The sequence below is a fragment of the Opisthocomus hoazin genome, chromosome 8, assembly GCF_030867145.1.
Source record: "Opisthocomus hoazin isolate bOpiHoa1 chromosome 8, bOpiHoa1.hap1, whole genome shotgun sequence".
NCBI classification, from domain to species: Eukaryota; Metazoa; Chordata; class Aves; order Opisthocomiformes; family Opisthocomidae; genus Opisthocomus; species Opisthocomus hoazin.
The window spans coordinates 16,486,687-16,510,450 of NC_134421.1; the positions used below are offsets into that span (position 1 = coordinate 16,486,687).

The 23,764-nt window shown below is 45.0% G+C and overlaps 1 protein-coding gene across 4 annotated transcripts in view; it reads left to right on the forward strand.

The window, feature by feature from the left end:
* Positions 1-5,639: 5,639 nt before the first annotated feature.
* CACNA1I (calcium voltage-gated channel subunit alpha1 I) overlaps positions 5,640-23,764 on the forward strand; it is a 93,915-nt gene continuing 75,790 nt past the window's right edge. For all 4 annotated transcript variants that reach the window (XM_075428124.1, XM_075428126.1, XM_075428125.1 and 1 more), the window contains exons 1-2: positions 5,640-5,746; positions 6,749-6,882. In XM_075428124.1, the coding sequence (XP_075284239.1) occupies positions 5,654-5,746; positions 6,749-6,882 (227 nt within the window). In that variant the 5' untranslated portion in view covers positions 5,640-5,653. The remainder of the gene's footprint in view (positions 5,747-6,748; positions 6,883-23,764) is intronic.

Below are 23,764 nucleotides of genomic sequence, written 5' to 3' on the forward strand. Positions count from 1 at the left end.
ATTAAGTGACACCTAGTTTTCCAGGTGCAAGTTATTTACACATCCAGTACAGCATACCTTGCTTCTGCTATTTGTCATTCAGGAATTGAGCCCAAAAGCTTTGTGTGTATCCCATCACCCATTTCTAACATCAATCTTGCATTATGCATAGTCCTGTCATCAAGCACTACCACAACTTCCAGCTCCCAGAAGCACCTGCATGTGTCTCTAACTGTCCTGTAATTTGTGGCTTTCAGCACTAACTTTATGCCAGATGGACTGGGGTGGATGACAGTTCTTTCCTGGTGCATGCTGGTGCCGTATGTCCCCCTCGAGCCTCTCTCCCCCTCCCAGACTTGTCCTGTCCGTTGGAAGACATGGTGGATGGTCAGTGGGTATGTGGATGCCTTCAGGCAGCAGCTGGATGGACCCTGGCTGGGGTGTGGAAGGACAAGGAGGGCACTCATCAGCAACGCAAAATGTCAGTGCCACAGGCAGGCACCAGCTCTAGAACCAGTACGAGGAAACGTGTTTCAGGCAAAATGATTACCCTAGATATGGGTCTTGATGCCGCAAGACAGTGGTGAATCAAAGAGCTTAATGGGACTTCTACAAGGAGGAGACAGTTATGTGGATAATGAGAATAGCCCATGGTTAAAGGAGTCAGGAAACCTTTCTCCCTTGCTGTTTCTCCTTTTTCAAATGAGCACTATGACCCCTTTGTCCTTGAGGGCTTGAAACAACTGTGAACTGTCATTGTTACGGAAAAACCACCCATTAAGGGCAAGTTATTACATACTGGATTGCTGTGGGTTTTCTGGTACCTTCCTCAAGCATCTTGTGGTGGCCATGAGAGAGCAGCTGACCATGGGCAGAAATGCCTGGGTCTCCTTTTAGTTTCCAAAACCTGTAAGATGCTCCAGGCCTTACTGGGCAAGGTGTTGGAAATGGGGCCATGGGAAGGGAGAGGAGCAGCGAGCAAGGGCTGGGGCAGAGGGGGATAGCATGTGTGTGGGTTTGCTTGTAATTAGGAGATTTGACCTTCGAAAGAAGTTAATTAGTGATGGAACTTCTGACTGTATGATGCAGATTGTGAAGACGGGCTTTGTCAGCAGCTGAAATTAATTACAGGCTCAGGCACGGGGCGAAGGAGGGGGTGAAGGATGCGGGGAGGGGGAGGCATCACTGAAAGACAGATGATAAACCTGGCTGCAGGCTGTTGCCGTGGTGATGGGAGGCAGTCACTGTGGTTGACAGTGGTGACACATTGAAGGCAGCAGGTACTTCTAATTACCCCCTCCACCGACCCAAGCAGGCAGCAGCCCCTCCTGACTCAGGGCAGGAGATGCTCCGGTTTTCTCCTAGCACTTTCTTCCTCTCTGCTACAGATTGAATGTGCCTTCTCAGGGTCCCCGCCTGCTCCGAAACGAAAACTGTGGGGTGGCAGATTTTTCTAATATCACTTTAATAGCCCAGGAGCAGCCAGCGATTCAACAGCATCCTCAGGAAGCCTGGACAATGCTGGCAAACTTTCAGAGAGCTGGTATCCAAGAAGCATGGGAGGAGAAATTGAGTGCAGCTGGCCATAGCTTTTTGAGCAAGAAGATGAGGGCCTTGCTCATCTGGCCCAAACAGCAATGCTTTTGTGAGTGTGGCTGGCCAGGTCTTGTGCTTTGGGGTCTCACCAACTGCCCGAAGGCACCCTGCTACTGTCTGTATGGCATGGAGAGCCACTGCAAGGGGGAGTGAGAAGAGCAAAGGAGCACGGGAGCATCCCAATCACCCATGTGTTGCTGCTGCTGAAGCACGTGCACAGAAGTGTAGATGCATATGAGTTAATCCCCTGACTTCAAGCTCCTTTTTCAGAGTTCCCTGTGTTTGGCTGCAGTTGGAGAGTACTCCCTGCCTTCGGTTCTCTTGTGCCACATTTTCTGGATGTTTGCTGAAGAAAAAAACCTGGCTTGTTTTAAAACAACTTCTGCTTTTCATTTCTTATGTATTAATTTCATCTACTTCTGTTCTGAGTGCTGGCTCTGTTTGTACCTGTCTTGACTGCCTTATGCCCAGGGAGAGGGACTTTTGCAGCTGTCACTGGGTCAGCCCATACAGAAACTCTTTTGGCCCCCTGAAGAATGTTATTCAGCACTGATCCCTCCCTGAGGGCTTTGCTGGTACTGCCTTTCCAATAGTTGTCAAAGCACCTGCTGCATAATAGAGATGCTGAAAGTGCTAAGACTGCTCAGCCTTGAGAAGAGAAGGCTCAGGGGGGTCTTATCCATGTGTATAAATATCTGATGGGGGGAGTAAAGGAGACGGACTCTGTACAGTGGTGCCCCATGACAGGGCAAGAGGCAATAGGCACAGCCTGAAATATGGGCTATCCCATTTCAAATATAAGAAAACACTTTTTCACTATGTGTGTAGTCAAACACTGGAACAGGTTGCCTAGAGAGGTTCTGGTGCCTCCATCCTTGGAGATACTCAAAATCCCACTGGATGCAACCCTGAGCAATCTGCTGTAGCTGATACTACTTTGAGCAGGGGGCTTGGACAAGATGACCTCCAGAGACCTCTTCCAACCTCAAACATTCTGTGGTTCTGTAATTCTGTGAAAGTTGGTGCTTAACAGATTTTGAAAAATCTGGAAGAGAATTGCAGTCTTGCCAGAAAAGGCAGTGAGAGCTAATGGAAACCACTACAATTCCTTTCCTGGGGCTTTGGATCAGGTCATTAAAGGAATATGTAAGAGAGAAAGATGGAAAGTTGAAGCTGTGTTGTGTAGACCTCTAAGGGCAAACACTTTATTCTGTGCCCTTTTGGTGTATTCCTCTTAGAAAAGGCCTCTGGTTTTGAAGCTGACATTGAGGGTGGGCTCTGTGTGCATTACTTTGTATGACACTTGGGATTAACTTAGAGACAGTCATAACATATTCTTGAAATCACCTCATAGCATGATTGGCATAGTAGAGCTGGTGTCCTGCTCTTGTCTGACTTTTTTTTTGCAACTGAAGGTAGCTCACTGAAAACCAGGTGGGGGAGAAGAGAAAGAATTAATAATCTTCTAAATCAGATTGTGCGGGTTAGTCACAAATCACTGTCAGAGAATGAGCATGGAAGTGTTGCTCAGAACAAACCATAGATGTTGAGTGTCTTTCAAAAGTGAAGAGAGATATAGACCACCGTTCTGAATTCAGTTTTGCAAGGACTGAAAATGGGTGCACTGAGTAGCTTGTGTTTTAAGTGGATAATTTCTTAGTTCTGTTACTTTGAATTAAAAAAAAAAAAAGGACAAAAATGGATTTTGTCTGAAAAAGGAAACTGAACCGATGTGTTTGTGGGGTGTGTTAAAATACTCAAGAAGGACGGTTCTGCCAGAGGTTGGAGGTCCATACTTATTAGACCTAGATTACTGCTTTGTAATGTGAACACTGGAATGATATCACAGAAATGTGCCCACTTTTAGAGCTAAAATACTGTAAACAAGTTCTTGGATAAGTCTGTATCAGGTCTTAAGAATCCTTCAGGAGGAGAAGGGGGCTGGTAAAGAGAAGGCAGGTAGAGAGTGTGGAGAGCATAGAGAAGGTCACACATACACCATTTTTATCCTCTTCTACAACATATAAATGAAGTGGCACTTCATGAAATTAAAAGGCAACAAATTAAAAATAAGTAGGAGGAAACAATTTTTAATGTGAAGTATAATTAGCCAATGTAGCTCACGGCTGCCAACTATTATCGAAGCAGACATTTTAGTAAGATTATCAAAAAAAATTCAAATGAATAAGCAAAGCATCTGCAGGGACACTAGTATAGCTGAGAAAACAATTATAAGGGCTATCGATCCTCATGCTTTAGGGCATAAACAGATCACCAGCTGGGGTCAGAAACGCAATTTCCCCCTATGGTTACTGAATAAGTTAATTAGGCACATTGTAGAGTGTTATCCAGCATGGGTCACTGCTGGAAGCAGAATAACAGATTAGATGGACCATTGACCTGGTCCAATATGGCAACTCTTTATCTCCAAGTTCCTTTCAGAAGGGAAGAGGGAGGCTCCTAGCCTTGTGTTTCACCCTCTTCCCAGAAGGGCAGTAATCACAGAATCATAGAATGGTTTGGGTTGGAAGGGATTTACAGATTATCTAATTCCAACCGCTGCCATGGGCAGGGATACTTTCTGCCAGACCAGATTGCTCAGAGCCCCATCCAACCTGGCCTTGAATGCTTCCAGGCAGGGGACATCCACAACTTCTCTGGACAAACTGTTCCAGTGTCTCATAAACCTCACAGTAAAGAATTATTTCCTTATATCTAATCTAAATCTACCCTCTTTCAGTTTAAAGCCATTACCCCTTGTCCTATCACTCCATGCCATTGTAAAAAGTCGCTCTCCATCCTCACTGTAGGCCACTTCAGGTACTGAAAGGCTGCTCTAAGGTGTCCCAGAGCCTTCTCTTCTCTAGGCTGAACAAACCCAACTCTTGGCCTTTCCTTAAAGGAGAGGTTCTCCAGCCCTCTGATCATTTTTGTGGCCTCTCCTCTGGACCCACTCCAGCAGGCCCATGTCTTTCCTGTGCTGAGGGCTCCAGAGCTGGATGTAGTGCTCCAGATGGAGTCTCACTAGAGCAGAGGGGCAGAATCACTTCCCTTGACCTGTTGGCCGTACTACTTTTGATGCAGCCCAGGATACAGTTGGCCTTCTGGGCTGCGAGCTCAAATTGCTGTGTGATGTTGGGTTTCTCATCAACCAGCACCCCCAAGTCTGGGGCTGCTCTCAATCCATTCTCCACTCAGCTTGTATTTGTGCTTGGGATTTCCCTGGCCCGTGTCCAGGACCCTGCACTTGGCCTTGTTGAACTTCATGAGGTTTGCACAGGCCCCCTTCTTGAGCTTGTCGAGATCCCTCTGAATAGCATCCCATCCCTCAGGTGTCAACTGCACCACACAGCTTGGTGTCATTGGCAAACTTGCTGAGGGTGCACTCAGTCCCACTGTCCATGTCGCTAACAAAGATATTAGACAGTACTGGCCCCAATACCGACCCCTGAGGAACGCCACTTGCCATTGGTCTTTGCTTGGACATCGAGTCGTTGATCGCAACTCTTTGAGTGTGACCATCCAGCCAATTCCTTATCCACCAAGTGGTCCATCTATCAAATCCGTTTCTCTCCAGTTTAGAGACAAGAATGTTGTGTGGGACAGTGTCAAATGCTTTGCTCACTAGGCTTACATAGAGATCCAGCTGTCCATTTTGATTTAGATCCCTAGATCTTGGAGATCTCTGCTACATTTAAGTATAGACCACCATGGAAAGTCTCTTCCGTGTATTTGGAAGATTCAGTAAACCAAAGAGGGAAGGGACACAGCAAATCAACAGGAGAGGAGTGAGCATGTGTTTAACTATGGCAATGATTTTACTTGTGTGAATACCTTAGGCCTTTGTGCTACCTGTACTTTCCCCTTTTCGAAAGGGTTTTGGCTTAATCAAGAAGAGGAGTAGTGAGGGACTGAGGGGGTGGAAACATAAGAATGTAATAAATCAGCCTACCAGCAGTTGTTGCTTCCCTTAATCTTCCTATTTTGTCATCCCAAGCCTAAAGCAAGCTTCTCTCAGCCATGACGTTTTTACAGAAGTTTTCCTTGACTCTTTTCCACCTGGTTTGAGTGTGTCAGCATGATGGTGATTTTGTTAAACTGTGTTACCCTGGGGATGTACCAGCCATGTGAGGATATGGACTGCCTTTCTGACAGGTGTAAAATCTTGCAGGTAAGCAGACTTCCTTCTTGTTGTGATGGTGCCTCAGTCCAAGTAACAAATTTTCACGGGTACTTTCCTTCAGTGTGTGGGCAACACCTTTCCAGACAGGTTGGCAAGACTGTCCCTGGCAGTAAGCTATCCTGTTGTAAAATGCCAAGGGGTTGCTCTGAGAAGGGGAACAGGGCGAGAGAGATAATGAATGAAGTCTGCTTGTGACCATGCAATACAGAACAGTTGCTAACATTCCTGATTCTGTGCATACACAGGGGTTTCCTGACATAGCCAGCTACAAGATCCATAGCTCAGGGGTAAACTTGGGAGAAACAACTAAGGTTACAGCATTCAGGCAGGAGACGGTAACAGCCTCACTGCATTTGCTACTCTGTTGACAAGCATGGCTATTACTGAGTCCACAGTAACTTGGCATTCAGGAGTCCAAAGGGAGAAGAAACAAAAGCTACGCCAAGAAGGGCCATGGGGGCATCCAGCCTACGAATGCACTAGCTGTGCTTGCTGCTTCCCCAAAGAGAAGATGACAGCAAAGTTTGTCATCTATAGTGTTGCTGAGGCTGCAATGTTCAGATATCTGAAGCCTCTGTCTATGATTGGTATGTGCTATCCAAGCTGTTCATGCAGCTGCATGGTGTCCTTAGCTGAGCCATTTGCAGTGGAATGATGAGGAATCCCTCCTGGAAGAACTTGGGAGGACTGCATTTCCCTGGCCAGGTTTGGACCTGCTGATGCTGAGCCAACACCACCTTTCAAGTCCGTGTAAGGAGTTGCTGAGTCTGCATCAACTGCTTCACCCATGGGGAAAAATACTATAAAAGCCCCTTGCTTACTTGAGCAGCAGGAAGCTGTGATGCCAGGGCTGCATGGAAGAAGCTTTTCCAGCCCTGCCCCCAACTCGTTTTCAGAACTACTGAAATTTGTATTTATCTCACAGTCTGCATTTTAAAGTTCAAGGCTGAGAATGCTTATCAAACATGCTCTTGGGTTTCTCTTTGGCAGGTATTTGATGATTTCATCTTCATCTTCTTTGCTATGGAAATGGTCTTAAAGATGGTGGCCCTGGGGATCTTTGGCAAGAAGTGTTACCTTGGAGATACCTGGAACCGCCTGGATTTCTTCATTGTCATGGCTGGGTAGGTCGATATTTTCTGGGTTTATTTGTTCTGTGTTTGCTAGAGTCTTGCATGGAACAGAGATGATGTAACTGGGGGGAAATTTTCCACTCTGGTGCTGCTCCAGTACCACTCCTGAACTGGAATCAGATGTGCTGGGGTTAGCAGTCTATGGAAGAAACAGTAGATAAGGTAGCTTAGCTTCACAGCTGATGTGCAGCCACCTGTCTTGCACAACTTCAGCAGAGAGTGTTAATTTGTACCAGCTGAAGAGCTAGTGCAGAAACTTTTTTTTTTTCCTTTTAAAATGTCCGAGTGCAAGAGGTGTAACCTTTATCAGTACTAAGCTAGATTTTCTGTTTCCAGCAACAGCGTTTCAGAGGTAGGAATGTCATTTTTGTTACCCTGGGCTTTTTGTCTTTGTATTGTGCTGGCCTTACCCATGGTACTACTGGGACAAGTTGACATTTGGGTGTTTTTTTTACAACAAAGTTGCTATGGTGAAGCTCTGATTTCCCCTCTGCATGTATGAAGTGGAAAGCCTACAAGGATTTGCCTATTGAATCACAGCAAAATGTCCATCTCTGATACCAATGGGCATCTGCTTTTTGGGGATTTTTCGATTTTCAATTAGATTGCTGTGTAGTATAGTAAAAAAAAGAAGTCAGAAATAAATATGTAATATTGTTGTTCTCGCAGCAAAAAAGTGAACGTCTTTTCAGAGAGAAACCCCCACTTTCCTCTTCCTCCCAGCAAGGAAATACCCACATTTGCTGTCACCTGGATGTGCATGTATTACTGACTGAGCCAGCAGTGAGTTCAAGCTCACTTTGCAGAGTTTTCCCCTGTGGTGCAGAGCAGCACCATTTTTATATTTGCTTTTGACACAGTTATTCTACAGCGAGACTTGAAAGTCATTCCCTCTGGGGGGGTGTATAATTGTTTGCTTCTGGGGGGAGCAGAGATTTTCAAACTCAGTTCAGTTGTAAAAGTTTGAAGGCTGATTCTCGGCCAGCTTGTGCATGAAAGGAGGACAGGCAGATGAAAGCTGTAGCTTTTTCAAAATTAATACAACATGTGTGAGATGAGAAGAATTTTCTTGTGGCTGAGCCTGCTGTGATGAGCATCTGATTTAAAATAGTCTGGCATGGGGACTGCGAGTTTGTCAGGAAATGCTAAGGGAAAGCACCTGGTGCATGGTGGTGAGAAAAGCCAGATCATTGTATGTTCTAGTCTGTGCTGCTGGTGGCAAAATTGCTGGTGACTGGATGCAGGGAAAGTGAGACCCTATCACAGCAGCCTTTGAGGAGTGGAAAGGGAAGAACAGGCATGTTTGAAAGGGGGACCTTGGAGCCCACGGTGCTCGTCCGTGTGGGTGATGTGCTGCGGTATGCTGGGAGGAAGGCTCTGCTCCAGGTGGGCATGGGATAGCCGGCATACGGGGTAAAAGGCTTGGGAACTGGGAGTCTTGCTCTGCCTGGTGTGGCTGCAAGAATGGTATGTGAGTGGTGCTGTCTGGAGAGAGGAAGAAATCGGTGAGGTAAAGCAAAATGAAAGAGGGTGAGCTCAAGTTCTTACTCCATGCAGGAAACAAATGAAAACCATGCTACCTACATGAGAAGGGAGTAAACCCCATTTACACATTTCCATCTGTCACTATTGCTGGCACAAATTTGAGGGGAGAGAGAATCTTTTGTGCATTTGATAGCAGTACTAGGAAAAAAGCTCATATCTGAACTCCTTTCAATGCCAAAGAGACTTAGAATCAACTCCTTAGATATAAAATAATCAGGGTGGAGGATTTTTCATTTTAGGTCCATAACTGAAAGAAATTTGTTTCCTGATTTCTGTACAATTGTCCTTATGAGGTGTCAGGCTGAAATGATAGTAAGCTCATTAGAATATCTGATCTCAAAAGACTTCTGCTAAAGAAAGATTTTTCCATTTAGTTATATAGAGCTAATGACTATATAATGTATTTCGAGTTATAAAAGCTTGTGGTTATTAATTCATTATTCTTTGAAATCCATTAAAATTGTCTGCACTGTTTAAATCAAATCCAAGGCTCAAACTTGCCCTTACATACAGACTATAGGCTTTTATTTAACCTCGAATTTAAGCCCCAAGCTTTATCCTGATTGGTCCCACACATGGATGCTTAGCTTCCGCTTACTTTGGGTCCAGATGCTGCCTTAGCCTTCTGACTAAGAAGACATCCTGCATTAGGTCTTGCATGTTTTCTCCATGCCAGTGAGTTAGGTCCTGATCAGACGCTAATCTGTATTTTCTAAGGGCCGCCTTCTTTTCATGGTCCTGGCCTCTCATTGGCTGCAAAGGAGGTCATAAATTTGACTCTGAAGAAAGTGTCCGTGATGTTGGGAAGTAATGCATTGCCTAGAAGACGTGCAACTTCTCTCAGTTGCAATAATATTGACCATACTTCCCATCCCCTTCTCTTCCCTTCTCTCTTTCCAAATAAACACCAACAAGGCAGCACAGGTTGGAAGAATAAACTGTAGCATGGAAAAGCAAAGTGCAGGCAAGGGACAGTTGTGTTGGGTGTTCCTGGGCGGCTGAGATACCTCCATCTGGCTAGCTGCATGACAGCATGTTTCATCAAGGAGCATAAAGGCTATTTGCTGTTATTGCCCCAGACGGTGTTTTGGTTACATAAACCATATATTGAGGCATTCATTTGTAGTTTTCTCCTCACTTCCTTGGAAAGCCAGAAGCTATAGTTTTAGTTAGCTGAATTCCCTCATGTGCCCCTGCCCTGCTTGCCCCTGCTCCCCACGCAACCCAGCAGCTCAAGGAGGAAGACTCCATTGTCACTAAAAATGTTCAGTTTCCATGGTGATAGGAGCTGACATCACCAGAACTTTCTCCCCTCTCGCATGGTCCCTCCCCCAACCACCTTCAATACATTTTTTTTCAGAAAGGATTAGAAAAAAAACCAAAACAGTCCTAAGTCGATGCTCTACTTCATTGTTCTCCTTGGAGCTCTTAAAACTGAGCGAGGTAATTTGGATAGAAGAATGCTGATGTCCTTGTGTGCACAAGCAACCAGGGCTGCAAATTCAGCTTGCCGATGCACCAGTTCCCAACTGCTTGCTGGCGACAGGAGGTTGCAGGTTCCCAGACGTTTCAAGCAGACTGTGCTTGTCACCAGCTGTCCTGGTGGGAGTCTCTCTTCTCCTGCGTTTGTGATTAGGTCTTGCCTGTCGTCATTTGTTTTCCACAGTGATGGGTGCATTTGGAGAGCTTCATCTGAGGCACCTTCAAAGGGTAGCTTCCTAGAGTTGAGAACCTACTAAGTTTCGAAAGTTGAGATAATGTGAACACTAATCACCTTGGAAACTCAGGCCAGTATATCTACATGTATGAATTCAGGAGAAAAGTCACTTATTTCTGGGCTAGCGCCTATCAGCTTTTAAAATCAAGCAGTTCTCTAACAAGAAAAGAGTAGGAATTTCTCCTGCTCACTCTACTCTGTGAAGCAGTTGTGTGCACGTGAGGTTGGAGATGATGCCGCTGTCCCTCTGGGAAGGGAGATGTCCATTTGCATGACTCTGTCCTGAGGGTCTCCATGCAAGGAGTGAATTCATGCAACCTGCCTGGCTTTGGGGGCATTAATTCCATTGAGGACGTATTTGTTCTGACCCTCTTGAGCCAAGTGCTGTAATTAGTGATCTATGGTGGGAATTATGTCTGTCTCTGCCCTCTTCTGTGGCATCCCCACAACATGTTCTGGTATGCTATTTACTTGTGTAAATAGATAGGTTAAGCGGGAAGAGGGCTTCACTACATGGGCAGGGGAATGATTGTGATGACAAGTGTGTGCCCAGAATATGCCCAAAACCTTTCCTTAATTACTTGTGGCTTGGAGTCCAATGGCTGAGGAGAGGCTGGTGTATCTTTCAGAGAATGCCCTGTCTTTGCCTCCTTCCATTATCACACTGGACCTTGCCACGTAGATTCCATAAGCTGTGGTCAAATCCCATCCTAACCTTGAGGAATGACATGATGTTGTATATTTTGGCATTTTAGGATGTACTTGCAGTGTTTTTTAATGCTTTTAAAAGTGGTGGATATCAGAACAAGACACAGTACTCCGTGTAGCCGCTTCAGTGGTAATACAGTCTCTCTGTTCCAGCCTGAAATTTCCTGTTCCTAAAGCCAAGGTTTGCAGTAGCCTGTCTAATCAATCACTGCATCTTCATATCGATTTATTCAGCTGCTTTCTCCGTTGGCCTCAAGATTTGTTGGTTGGGGTTATTTTCCTGCTCAGTCTCCTCTTCTGAAGAGAGAAAATCCCTTCCTACTAGTAGGAACAGCAAAGTTTGTTTGCAGATGTATACTGTTACATTTGTTCACACATTATTTGCATTTCCAAAACAGTTCATACTGTTCCATATTGCTGACTTGACATCTTCGTTTCTTTTTCTGTTCTCCTAAAAACGTGCTTCAACTGCAAAATCTATCAGTGATTTTTTTTTTAATTTTCTGCCAGGTTGTGATAAATAAATAAACAACAGAATGGCAAGATTTGTGCATTACAGAAGTACATCTGCTCACAAATGAGTCCCCATTTACTATTGCATGTGAGGTTTATTACTTAGCCAGTTTTTCTCCAGCTAATGTATGTCATGATGGTGTCATATCATTCCAGCCATATCAACATAATTACTTGTGCGAATCAGACTTGTAATCTCATAAGAAATTATAGCGCATTAGTTTGATGATGTCTATTTTTCCTTAAACCTATGTTGATTATAGTTAAGTTCATTATCCACCTTTAATCTGTAATCTATCAAAGCTGCATATTGGCAATTTCATTACCATACAGTGATCAGCATCAGTCCAGTTAGCCTACTGAGATCACTGTGTTTCAAAAGTACTGGCACAACATCAGAATTTCTCTGGCCCTTGGATGCTTTCCCAGTTTTCTGAGACTCATCAAAAATCATCAGTACTAGTCTAGATCTTTTCTGGCCATCTCTTTTAAAACTCTTGGATATAAATTGTCCAGGCCTGCTTATCTTAGAATATCCCAATTTTGATAGGCACAGCCTAAAATACTTGATCACAGCTGGAGCTGAAAGTAGCTCATTATAATCTGTGGTACACATACATCATCTGACCTTCCCCACAGAACTTTCTTTTAATTGAAGTTTTCTGCCTTTTTACACTGTCCATGATAATTCTGTTTTCTTGTTCCAGTGATTAACTTGTACCGTTTTATGTGCTTGTTCAATTCTCTTACAAATTTTCTACAATTTCCATCTTCCTAATTTATATTCATTGGTATCAGCTTCCTCTCTCTTGCTATTACATCGCTGCTTTTGCTTTCACTTACGTTGTACTATCTTTTTAGCCCATTCAGCTTTCTTGTCTCTGTTGAAGCTTCTTGGATACCTGATAAATATTCCTGAACACCACAACTGTCGTCCATAGTTTGTGAATTAAAGTCTTTTTCCTGACCTGTTTGATGCATGGCTGTTTCCGTGTGTTTTCAACTTCATAAATATGGCCTCTGTAATCCACCAAGCGTATCTAGTACTGTTCATGACCTTGCTTGATTTGTACATAACACAAGTAATCAAGTAGTCCTAGCTTTAAGTTCTATGATTAAAAAAAAAAAAGCCCTTAATAGGCAGTCTCTGTATCTTCCATCATTAAATGAAATTTTATTTGAGTTGTAAGGCACATCACTGTAAATGCTGGGAAATTGCAAGGAGATTTAGGTGTGCCCAACACATTGCCCACATTCAGCTATTGCAGATGGATAAGGGGAGGGTTTTTCTCCTATGAATTACAGACAAATACCAAGAGAGCTAGTCCGTCTGTTTTCTAGTGTGATCTGGACATACCTAATCACATTCATATGATTACAGGATAATACAGGTTGGAAAGGGCCTTGTGAGGTCTCCAGTCCAATCTTCTTGTTCAAAGGAAGGATCAACAAACTCAAGTTCGGTTGCTCAGAGTTGTCTGGTCAAGCGTTGAAAACCACCACAGGCAGAGACTTGCACCATCTCTCTGGGCCCCAGCCCCATTGCTGATTCATCTCTGTAACAAGTCTGAATCTCCTTTCCCTGCTTGGATTTATGCCTGTTGTGTCTCGTTCTCCTGCCATGCACCACTGTGAAGAGTGCTGACCTCCCTGTAGGTACCAAGGAGCTGCTGTTAGGTCCCTCCAAAATCATCTACCCTCCAGGCTGAACAAGCCCCTATCCATTAGCCTCTTCTCACCGGGCAAGTGCTCCAGGCCCCTGAGGCCTGGCAGCTCTCCACTGAACTTGCTCCAATTTATCAACATCTTTCATGTACTGGAGGGCCCAAAACAGAATGTGCTATTCTAGAGGTGATCTACCAGTGCAAACTGAAGGGGATAATCCCTTCCATCATCTGCTGGCTGCACTCCTGTTGGTGCAGCCTGGTATGCCTTCAGCCTTTCTCACATGGACCACGTGTTGCCTGTTGTCCCCGAGGACCCACAGGTCCTTTTCAGCAGAGCCATTACCCAAACAGTTCTCAGGTAGCGGGTCAGTCCAGCTCAGGTGCAGGGCCTTGCATTTGTCTGTTGAATTTCATGAGGCCACTGGCAGCCCATTCCTCTAGCCAGGAGGAATTCTCTACTTTATACGGCAGAAAATGTATCCGTAAGCGTTCATTTCCAAATTGTCACTGATTCTGTTCTAGGAAATGCCATTTTTGACAGTGTGCTACTCCCCCTCCCTTTCTGTCCACTTGAGTTTCCCTAGCTAGGTGAAAAGCATTGATTTTAATATTCCTTTCATGCAGATCTTCCCACCAGGCTTTCTTAATGCCATTTAGGCTGTTTATGCTCATAAAATGAACAATTCCTATTCTTTTTATTACTCAGGCCCCTGGCACTGGTGTATAGATGATACCATTTTTCTCCACTTTACATCTTTTCGTGCCTTGATTAGTTTTGTTCTTGACATGGAGGCTCTGTAAGAATTAACTCTTTTCCTAACTTCATTACTTTCCCCTTTGGTTTTTCATTTCTCCTGACTGGTCTATCTCTCGGTTCCCTAAAAACTAATTCTTCTAATGAAATACTGGTTAATGTTTCTGATTCTCCGGGGGTAGCCCAGTGCTCTGTAAGTCTCCTGCCCTATGTGGCTGGCCAAGCCAGCAGCTTTTTGCCAGATTCCTCCATCATCTCCTTTGCCCATTGGCCAGGATGGGCCACCAAGAAGCTCAGCTGAAAATTTCTTGTCTGTCGTCTTCAGAAATTGTCTATAACATGTGGTATATCATGATAAGAAAACCAATTTATTTCAAAACACATCATCACAGGTAAATCTTGTACTGTAAGTTTGAAAACCTTGCTAAGTTTGCCTTTTTATCTCATTTCACTTACAGTATGGCAGCACAGCTGTCCTGATATCTTCATTTCTTTTCCAAAGCATCCTTTCCTTTCTGAGTAGTTACACAGCCTTTGGAGAGGGTTTTCTGGCATGTTTGTACAGCTGGAGATCCCTTCTCGGGCATGCCTGATAGCCCCTTAGATTGAGCAGAACATTTCTTCTTGCTCCCTGTGCCTTTTGGCTAGCTGCTTCTTCAGGAGTGCTATATGCAGCTTCCACACTGGGAGCTGCAAAGTGTCACTCTCTATTAACTGAGATAACTATAAGAGAGGGAAGATACTAATAATAATTATCTACTGTCCTTGGTTTCTGCTTCCCCCAATTCCTTAGATTTTGCATCCTTTCTTCCGTAAACCTGAAATGATGCTCCTTCCTAAATCCATTCGTTCTTTTTCAAACCTGTGCAGCATCAGTGCGTGTACCTCTGAACGCCGACTCTCTGCTTACCAGGGAGCCACCGGTTTACACTTATGGCCTCAAGTTTGTTCCCCTGCATTTCAGCCTAGGAAAAGGGGCTGGCAGCTCTCTGGAGGATGAGAGGTACAAGTCCCTCAGCCTCAAATGCCCACCTGTTCCCAGGAAACAAAACTGGCACCGTACGGGACCCTTCCATGCTGGCAAGATGCCGCGTAGCCTGAAACACACTGGTTGGCCTTAATCTCACAAGACGGGGAAGCGTGTTGCCAATCTTCTGCTTTCTCTTTGCTTTTAATTAACTATGGTCCTTCAGGGACTTGGCCAGAATTTGCATAGTTATGACTTTAAAATCTCAGACCATTAAATACTTATTAGCATCTGTGTAAACAGCAGAATGCTCAGAAAATTCTAGTTAGCTAATCTTCGATGTCAAATGAAAATTTCTATAAAATTATGGCAAGTTAAAACTGTAATAAATATAGCAATTTGGTGTTTCAAGCAGTGATCAGATAAAGATGGAAACCAGTAAGCAGCGGGCTAAATAATATCTTAACCAAAGGCAGAAATATCAGAATCGCAGCCCTCCCCCCCAACACGCACTCATTTTTTCCTCCTTAATGATACTAATTATTTCATTTGCTTTCTCCTAGTAAAACTATCCATAGATGTGCAACATATTGAAATGAAAGGAGTCATCAAAACGAAATGAATCACACCAGAGAAGAATCAAAACAAGGAGGCAGTGGTACCCTGCGTGTGTTATGTGTAGTTCTCAATTATTGCCTCTGATTTTTTTGCTTGCTTAAAAGCTAATTCCCTACCATGTGAATCTTTAGCTTTATTTACAAAAAAAGGCAACATCAGCAGGCTTCCAGGACCAAAGTGCAGACACCTTCTTTTTACTTCTCCCCCCCCCCCGCAATGAAGTACAGAGCTCAGAGCCTGTGTTCAGACTCCTGGTTGTCAAAAGCGAGGCCCCATCATTCGTCTGCAGTCACCTGAGCTTGGCGAGTCCCTCTGGCTTTCTTATCACAGTGTGAAAACCTGCTTATGTCTCTTCATATCATGTCTCCAAAACTATTAAGAGACTCTGACGTTTTCTTTTAGTGCACAGTTTGGAGGGAAATCTGAGTGTTCAGGGGTGTGAAATAATCACATTCCAGGCAGCAAGGGACCAGTCTCACAGGCTCTGGAAGCTTTCAGCAGCTTTTGCTTGCAGAGCAATTAAGAAAAAAAAAAAAAAAAAAAAAAAAGAAAAAAAAGCTTTGTACTGGGGAGGAGACAGTTGCAGGTTACTTTTTTAAGAATACTAAGAATCATAGCTGGAACTGACTGTGCAGTTAGTAATTGATCTATCACTCCCTGAAGAAATGTCTTACTTTTTACTAACAGAATTATAGCCTCTTTACTTTTTTTTTTTTAATAAGGGGGGTGGGGGGAAGGATGTATTTTTTGCGGTCCTTGTTCTACTAGTAAGAGATTTTAGGGATTTTTTTTTTTTTTCTTTTATCTTTCAGCTTGTTATGTCAGCAGAGAGTTGTGTTTTTGCAGCGTGATGAGCTCTAACTTTAAAAGAGATAAGCAGGACCATTTAGTTGAGTACACTATAGTTTGCAGAGCAATTTAGAGGCCTACTGTGTAATGTCTGGCCACATCCCATATGATGTTGTTCCATCCTTTCTGGAGGAGGTGTTGAAAGGATTTCAGCTCACCTATTCATCTGTTTTTGAAGCCTGGCCCTGGAGGCACCAAACCGTGCAGGATGTGTGGAAATGCCTGCATGGCTTGCTCTTCAAGTATATATCAAGCAAGCTGATAGCAGGTTCAGTGCTGGGGTCTGCCTGGCAGCCGTATGTCTCCTGCACCATGGAGCAACCTATGTCTGTATAGCAAAAGATCAAGTCCAAATAACCCATCAGATGGGAGCCAGAGCATCCGTGAAGACATCTTTAAGGAGGACTCCATAGGTGACTGCAGCCACGATGTGGCTGGGGGGCTGCATGTGCTTTGCACACCCCATGTGGGCTGGTGCAGTCCCGCACTTGTCTGAAGCCCCTGCCCATTCCCAATGCACTGGTAAAGGTTGTGCCTTCTTGCAGCTGTGAGCAAGCAAAGGAGATGGGGGCATGGGCCACAACGCAGCTTTCTGAGCAGGGAAAAGGGGACACCCAGAAAGAGCCTTTAATTTCTACCAAAGCTCCTGGGACCTTTGGGAGCAAGTAAGGGTGTGGCTCTAGCTGTAGAGCAAAAGGGCTGGCATGATGAAGAAATTTTTAAAAAATAGGTCCCCCCTGGGAGCCCTGCAGTCCTGGGGCTGGCAAGTAGCCTGTCTGCATGCTCTGTGTGTTTTTTCTCTCCGCTGGTATGTGTGTGTCCCATAGTTTCAGACTCAGGGTACAAGCAGTAGCCCTCCTCTCTTGCCTGGCATCTGGGCCAGCCTTGCCAAAATCTCCTGGCTCTGCTTCTGATGTCTCTGGATGGGTTTGCAAGAGATTGGATTCATCCCTTGCTGATGCCTGCCTGCTTACAGCTCTCCTTCTATATAAGTCAGGGCACATCCAGCCCTAGCAAGGGCTGACTGGAGGTGTCTTGAATGCCACACATGCCCCACGCTCTAGCTGTTCGGCTGTGTGCTCTTCCTCCTGCCTCTTTGCTGTCACTCCAGTGCTGATGGTCCCCACTATCCAGGCAGTTGTGGGCACCCGTAAGTGGATTTTGCTGCCTGCCCTCCCTTTTTTGCACGCCACAGATTCAGCTAATAGAACCTTTGAGGGAGCCTGGCCAGCCCCGTTCTCCATGTTCCCTGCCCACTGCTACATCTTTGGCCAGAGATGAATGGATCTAGCGATGCACATGCTTTTTAATTTCCTTTGATCAGAACACTGCATTAATATAAGAGAGGAGATATGGGACCATTGGAGTACATTGTCCAGTGAGAGGACCAGCTTTGCTCCTTTGTGTTGTAGCCACAGTCTTTGAAGCCAGAGCAGAGACAATGAGACCTTCCTCTCATCCTGGTGTGTACTACAGAGGTGGGAGTATTTAGTGGTAAATCGGTCTCCCACCACCACCCCACAAACTGCAAGTGAGAGATTTGAGCTGTGGAATGGCTTGCACATGGCTTACATCTTAGGGGGTTGGACACCTTGTAAATGGAGAGACATCAGCTCCAACTTTTGGCACCGATATCTGAATTAAAAATTCAGGCAGGGAAAACTGGCAGACTTAGTCTTATATTTTCCCTGTGAGTCCTATGTTCTGGATCTTTGAAGTGGTAGAAACTCTAGTTTGTGGACTTTGATGGCCAAATCAAGGAGCTGAGGACAGAAAGGCATATTCTTGTGCACAAAAGACATTAATTAAATCACATCATGTCAGGCTTAGACCCCTGACGTAGCTGAGAAGCTGAAGGAGTTCAGAGCAGAGAGCAACCAAACAATCTTCTACCCAGGTGCTCATAGATGCAGGGACCGAATAAAAGTCCACAGGCAGGAGGTTGGTAACTAGTGGTGTCCCCCAGGTGTCAGTACTCGGCCCCGTCTTGTTTATCTTTTTCATCAACGACCTGGATGAAGAGTTAGAATGTACCCTCAGCAAGTTTGCTGATGACACCAAACTGGGAGGAGTGGTAGATACACCAGAAGGCTGTGCTGCCATTCAGCATGACCTGGACAGGCTGAAAAGTTGGGCAGAGAGGAACCTGATGAGGTTCAACAAAGACAAATACAGGGTCCTGCACTTGGGGAGGAACAACCCCATGCATCGGTACAGACTTGGGGCGGACTTGCTGGCGAGCAGCTCTGTGGAGAGGGACCTGGGTGTCCTGGTGGACGACAGGTTGACCATGAGCTAGCAGTGTGCTCTGGCTGCCAAGGAGGCTAATGGGATCCTGGGGTGCATTAGGAAGAGTGTGGCCAGCAGGTCGAGGGAGGTTCTACTTTCCCTCTACACTGCCCTAGTGAGGCCTCATCTGGAGTACTGTGTCCAGTTCTGGGCTCCCCAGTTCAAGAAAGATGAAGAGCTACTGGAGAGAGTCCAGCGGAGGGCTACAAGGGTGATGAGGGGACTGGAGCATCTCTCCTATGAGGAGAGGCTGAGGGAGCTGGGCTTGTTCAGCCTGAAAAAGAGAAGGCTGAGAGGAGACCTTATAAATGTTTATAAATATCTGATGGGTGGGTGTCAGGAGGATGGGGCCAAGCTCTTTTCAGTGGTGCCCAGTGACAGGACAAGGGGCAATGGGCACAAACTGAAGCACAGGAAGTTCCGTCTGAACATAAGGAAGAACTTCTTCCCTCTGAGGGTGATGGAGCACTGGAACAGGCTGCCCAGGGAGGTTGTGGAGTCTCCTTCTCTGGAGATACTCAAGACCTGCCTGGACAAGGTCCTGTGCAGCCTTCTGTAGGTAACCCTGCTTTGGCAGGGGGGTTGGACTAGATGACCCACAGAGGTCCCTTCCAACCTCTACCATTCTGTGATTCTGTGAGAAGCTTCACTTTGTACAGAGACTCATAGCAAGCCTGAAGTTACGGTTAGGAAGTCATAGCCACAAAGTTTCTGGCTTCAGTGCCAAATCTAAATTTATTTGACAAAGAAAAATGAATTGATTAGACTACAGTTAATTAGATTTCAATTGAAAACCCATATCAGAGAGGGGGAATTAGGCAGCTTTTGAATTAGACAAAAATATACTGGCTTTGTGTCATAAGAAAAATACTGCATTTTTCATGAATGCTTCCAGAATATATTTTCAATATTATTTCTTGGCTGCTAATTTTCAGCAAATAGAAGTTCAGGAACCAAGATTAGGAAAGTTAATAAGTATTTAATAAAGGTATAAGGAGGTGTAAATATGAAGAGGTAAATGGTAATGTTTGAACTCTTTTAATAATGGATTTCATCGAATGTAATTGCGAGGAAGCTGCGTAAGTACAGCAAGATAAAGCCTGAATTTTATGGACTCCTTACAAGGTTTTCATATTCTCGCTATGTCTATTTTAAATAGTCTTAGTTTTTATTCCTCTATCCTGCTTGGTCAGTCTGCTCTCCTGTGCCTGGCACAGACCCACACTGGTCTTGCATTTCTGCTGTTGAGCGAGGAGTATTGTTCTTCTCTCCCAAGTTTCATTGCTGCTGTAGAAGTGGAGAGTGCCAAGACCGATCTAAGCCCACTCTTGAGCTCACGAGTGCAGAGGAGCAGAAGAAATGCCAAGCTGTAGCTGTTGAAGCTGTTTTGCTGTTGTTGAGACCTTATGAGCAGTGCAGATTTGCAATGCTGGTGGTTTGTGTAGTCCTCGTGTGCTCGCTGTCCGCTCCAGTGGCTTGGCATGGGATGGAGGTACACCAGACCAGGTGCTTTCTGGACAGGGTCAATGTGCTGACAAACTGCTCGCTTGTTCTCATTTCTGTTAAACTCAGTCTCATGTGTGTTCACCTGAGCAGGCTTAGCTGGGCATAGGCTAAAGTTTATCAGCAAGGCAGACACAAAGTTGGAGGAGAAAGCAGGAAGATGATCAGTAGGGAAAGACACAAAAGGAATGAAGAGAAAGATGGAAGAGGAAAGAAAGGATTAGGAAGGGACTTCAAGGATATGAGGCAAAGTGGAAAAAAATGAAGGAGAGGCAAAGGGCAAACAGAAAACCTGGAAGTTAAGGCAGAAGATTAAAATGAAAGGTGGGAATGTTGCAGGTGGGGATGAGTCAGAGGGATGTAAAGAGAGAGAGGGGGTAGGGAGGAGGTGGAATATCTTGAGAGTGGGGAGGGAGGCAGAGCTTGAGTGGAGAGGCATTCCCTGCCAGGCATCCCCTGTGCTTCTGCAGGATGAACCCCACGTGTGCAGCTGGTGCCCCTGTGCTATTTCCCACTCTGTCAGTGTGGCATGAGGGCAGGGTGTGCATCACTCCCCTCTTCTTCCAGGAGAGTTTTGTGTGGAAAGTTTTGAAGAAGAAAATCTCTAGTGAGGGAAGAAGAGTTACTGTATAAATTCAATTATCTTGACAGCTTAGTGCTCAAATTCCATCACAGATCAGGAGTTTCTTTCTGATTTAGCATAGTTCCAGCTTCTTAACTTGCCCCTGCACTCACCCACCCACGCCAGAGGCCACAAAATACTTTAGCAGTGCCAGAAATGAGCTGCCATTTCTCTTGGGAGAGATGCATTCCCCTCTGCACTGTCACGATAAGAAAAAGGACAGCTCACAATCAGTACAGACTTTTTTTTCCCCACATCCAAAACATTGTCTGACTGTCCCTGGACATTAAAGAAACTAAGGCTTTTACAAAAAAAACCACACTTCAAGCAATCAAGAAAGAGGGGAGAACTAGATGAAGAGTGGTCAGGTCCTGTGAGCTACCCTTGCTCATGGCACTGAGCTACCACAAACCAAGGACAAGGAGTCTGGAAAGCTCCTGGAGTTTAATATGGAGGAAACCATTTTGTACTAGCTTTAACGTTGCCATGCTCTTTGTTTGTGAACACCCAGCAAACACACCGTTCCCCACATTGCTGATGTGATAAGGATCTAAGCACCAAAGGTTGGGTGCCTGCCTGAGAGTCTGAATAAGCACCGTGCACTTAATCCACCATCACAAGGCCATGAGACTCAGACATGGGAAAATGTGAACCTCCTGACATAAATCTACTGCCAGTTTTTCTGGCTGATTGCTTTTTGTGACATACCCTTTAGACCCTCTGTCAACCTGTCAGCACCTCCACATGTGGCAGTAGGAGATCAGGTACAGCCCAAACCTGGAGGTGTTACGTGTGTAGGGTTTCCAGGCAGTGGGGAACAGGGCTGGCTGGAGAAAGATAAGAGCAAAAACAGCTGGCCTGGCAGTCTCTGAAATGCTGCAGGCGCCCAGAGATTCCAGCAGAGTCCCTTAGACATCCCATTTCATTAGAGAAAAGAGGCAACATTTGGATTCATTGGTTTTACCAACATGGAAAATGTATTTTTTGTTAATCGATGGAGTTTTATTTCACCCCGCTCACCTGCAGTCCATCATTGTGTGCGTGTGCTACCCTTGTGAAAAGAGAAGCAGGAGTGCAAGCTGATGCTGAAGTCATCACTAGGAATGAAAAAGTAAGAACAAGCATCTCTAATGTAAAATTGCACTGGAATTGTGTTGAGTTGTTTTGGATATGATTTATGTGACTACAATAGGCATAACTCATCTGCAGGGATTTAAGCATCCTGGATGTGTCTCTGTTATTGCAGCCAGGACCAGGAGGCCTCAGGAAGAACTGTAGGCAGAAGGGGTCTGCAAAGTGAGCCAAAGCCCTGGGGCCTGCTAGGGCTGAGCTCGTTTTTTGTTAGAAGTTGCTCTCTGAAAAATTTAACGGTTGCCCTTCTCTGACCCATCCTTGGGACCAGCCTGCCTATTTTCATTGGCAGGGTGGTTGACTGTGCAGCATTTTTTCCCATCTAAACTGGAACGTAATCAGAACAATCTGCAGCCAGTGAGGGCTGCAGAAGCCTGGCTCGTTGGCTTTAGGAACTGCACAGTTGCAGCTAGGGTAGCATTCGTCTTGTTCCAAAATGACCTGTGCTCGCTACTTTGTTGATTATTAGTTTTCTAGTGACAGGTGGACTGTGCCATTTTGGTGGAAAGCTCATTCCACCTAGGAGAAAGCAGAAATATTACAACAGGAGTCACCTGGTTAAGGTGACTCCTGTTGTAATACCAGCAGTATGGCTGTAGCTGCAAGAGGACAAAACTCGAATGGTTTGTAAATGGAGGTTCTATTTTTTAAATGAATTTTGCATGGCTAAGTCTAAGAAAAGATGTCACCTCTTCCCACTGATTTCATCTCAGCCCTAGCCCCGTGCTGTTCCCCTGTGCTCAGTTTCTGTGAGGGTCACAGTGTTCTTCGGGGCTCCTCATTTGGATACTTGCAGTTCAGAAAAGACCACTGGTTGAAATTAGAGGTATTTTGGGGCTTTTTGCTTATTTGGCATCTGACAGAGTGTGTTTTAAGTTGTTCTACTACTGCTCAAAAATATTTTTTTTGCATTCAGACGTCTGAACTCAACCCAGTGCTCTAGGGGTTGTGGTTTTTTTAGGAGAGGAAACGAAGTTCTGTGGGAGTTTATCAGGCTTGGAGATCTTTATGTTTCTATGCATATACCTGCCCTCTATAACAGACTTCAGTGTAGGGACTGCTTCAGTTATGAACCTGCCTCTACATGTCAAGTCTCTGTGCTGTGAAGAGATGTTAGTTCACATCTTGGGAGCAATGCAGTTATGTCCATATGATGCTTTGCCTGTAACTGCAGTCCTAAAGTTTCAGCAGCTCTGTCTCATTCTGGAGCAACAACATGCTAACGAGGCAATCTTGCTGTATGCTTTTGGAGCAGGGTGGATCAGTGCTTACTCAAGGCCCGTTGCACTGCATTCATGCGCACCACATGCGTATGTCCTTTGTGTGATGCCCTGTAGTCGCATTTGTGCGTTTATATCTGTGTGTGTTCTTCCTTCTTTCATACCCGCTACTCGGTTTTATCTGACTGGATCCCAAGCTTCTGTTGATCACCAAGGCTTTCTGTAGGCTATCTAAGTATTGCTGTTTGGTTTGGGATGGACTTTTTTTGGCTTGCGAATATTTTGATTATCTGCATGAAATCCCTCCTCTCTCCTTCTGCACTCAGTGTATGTGGAACTGACAGCTCTAGGGAGGTAAATGAATACCACTGCATTTCAGAGGAAGAATTATTTCATGCAATTACCCTAAAAGCATATGAGAGAACAGAGTGAAAGGAATGAAGGAGAGAAAGAAAGAGAGCATGAGAATAATCACAACACTTCGACAGGTTTATCTCATTGTGTTTGAAAATCTATCACTCTGACAAATCCCCTTTGGAAGGTGTTGACAGATAACTAGATATTTGCTCTTTAAGGTCCTTTTGAGTGAAGAGGGTGATCGATAGAAGGATCAGTCCCTTTCATTCAAGTTTCACTCAAGTCCTCTCCCTGAGGTTTCTTACGATCTGGCTGTACCTGTTTCACTCTCAGCATCTCACTTGGGCTCTCTGATTTGCTCCTCAGTGGTTCCTGGGCAGAGGGATTTGGGTGGACTTTAGGTTACTGGACTA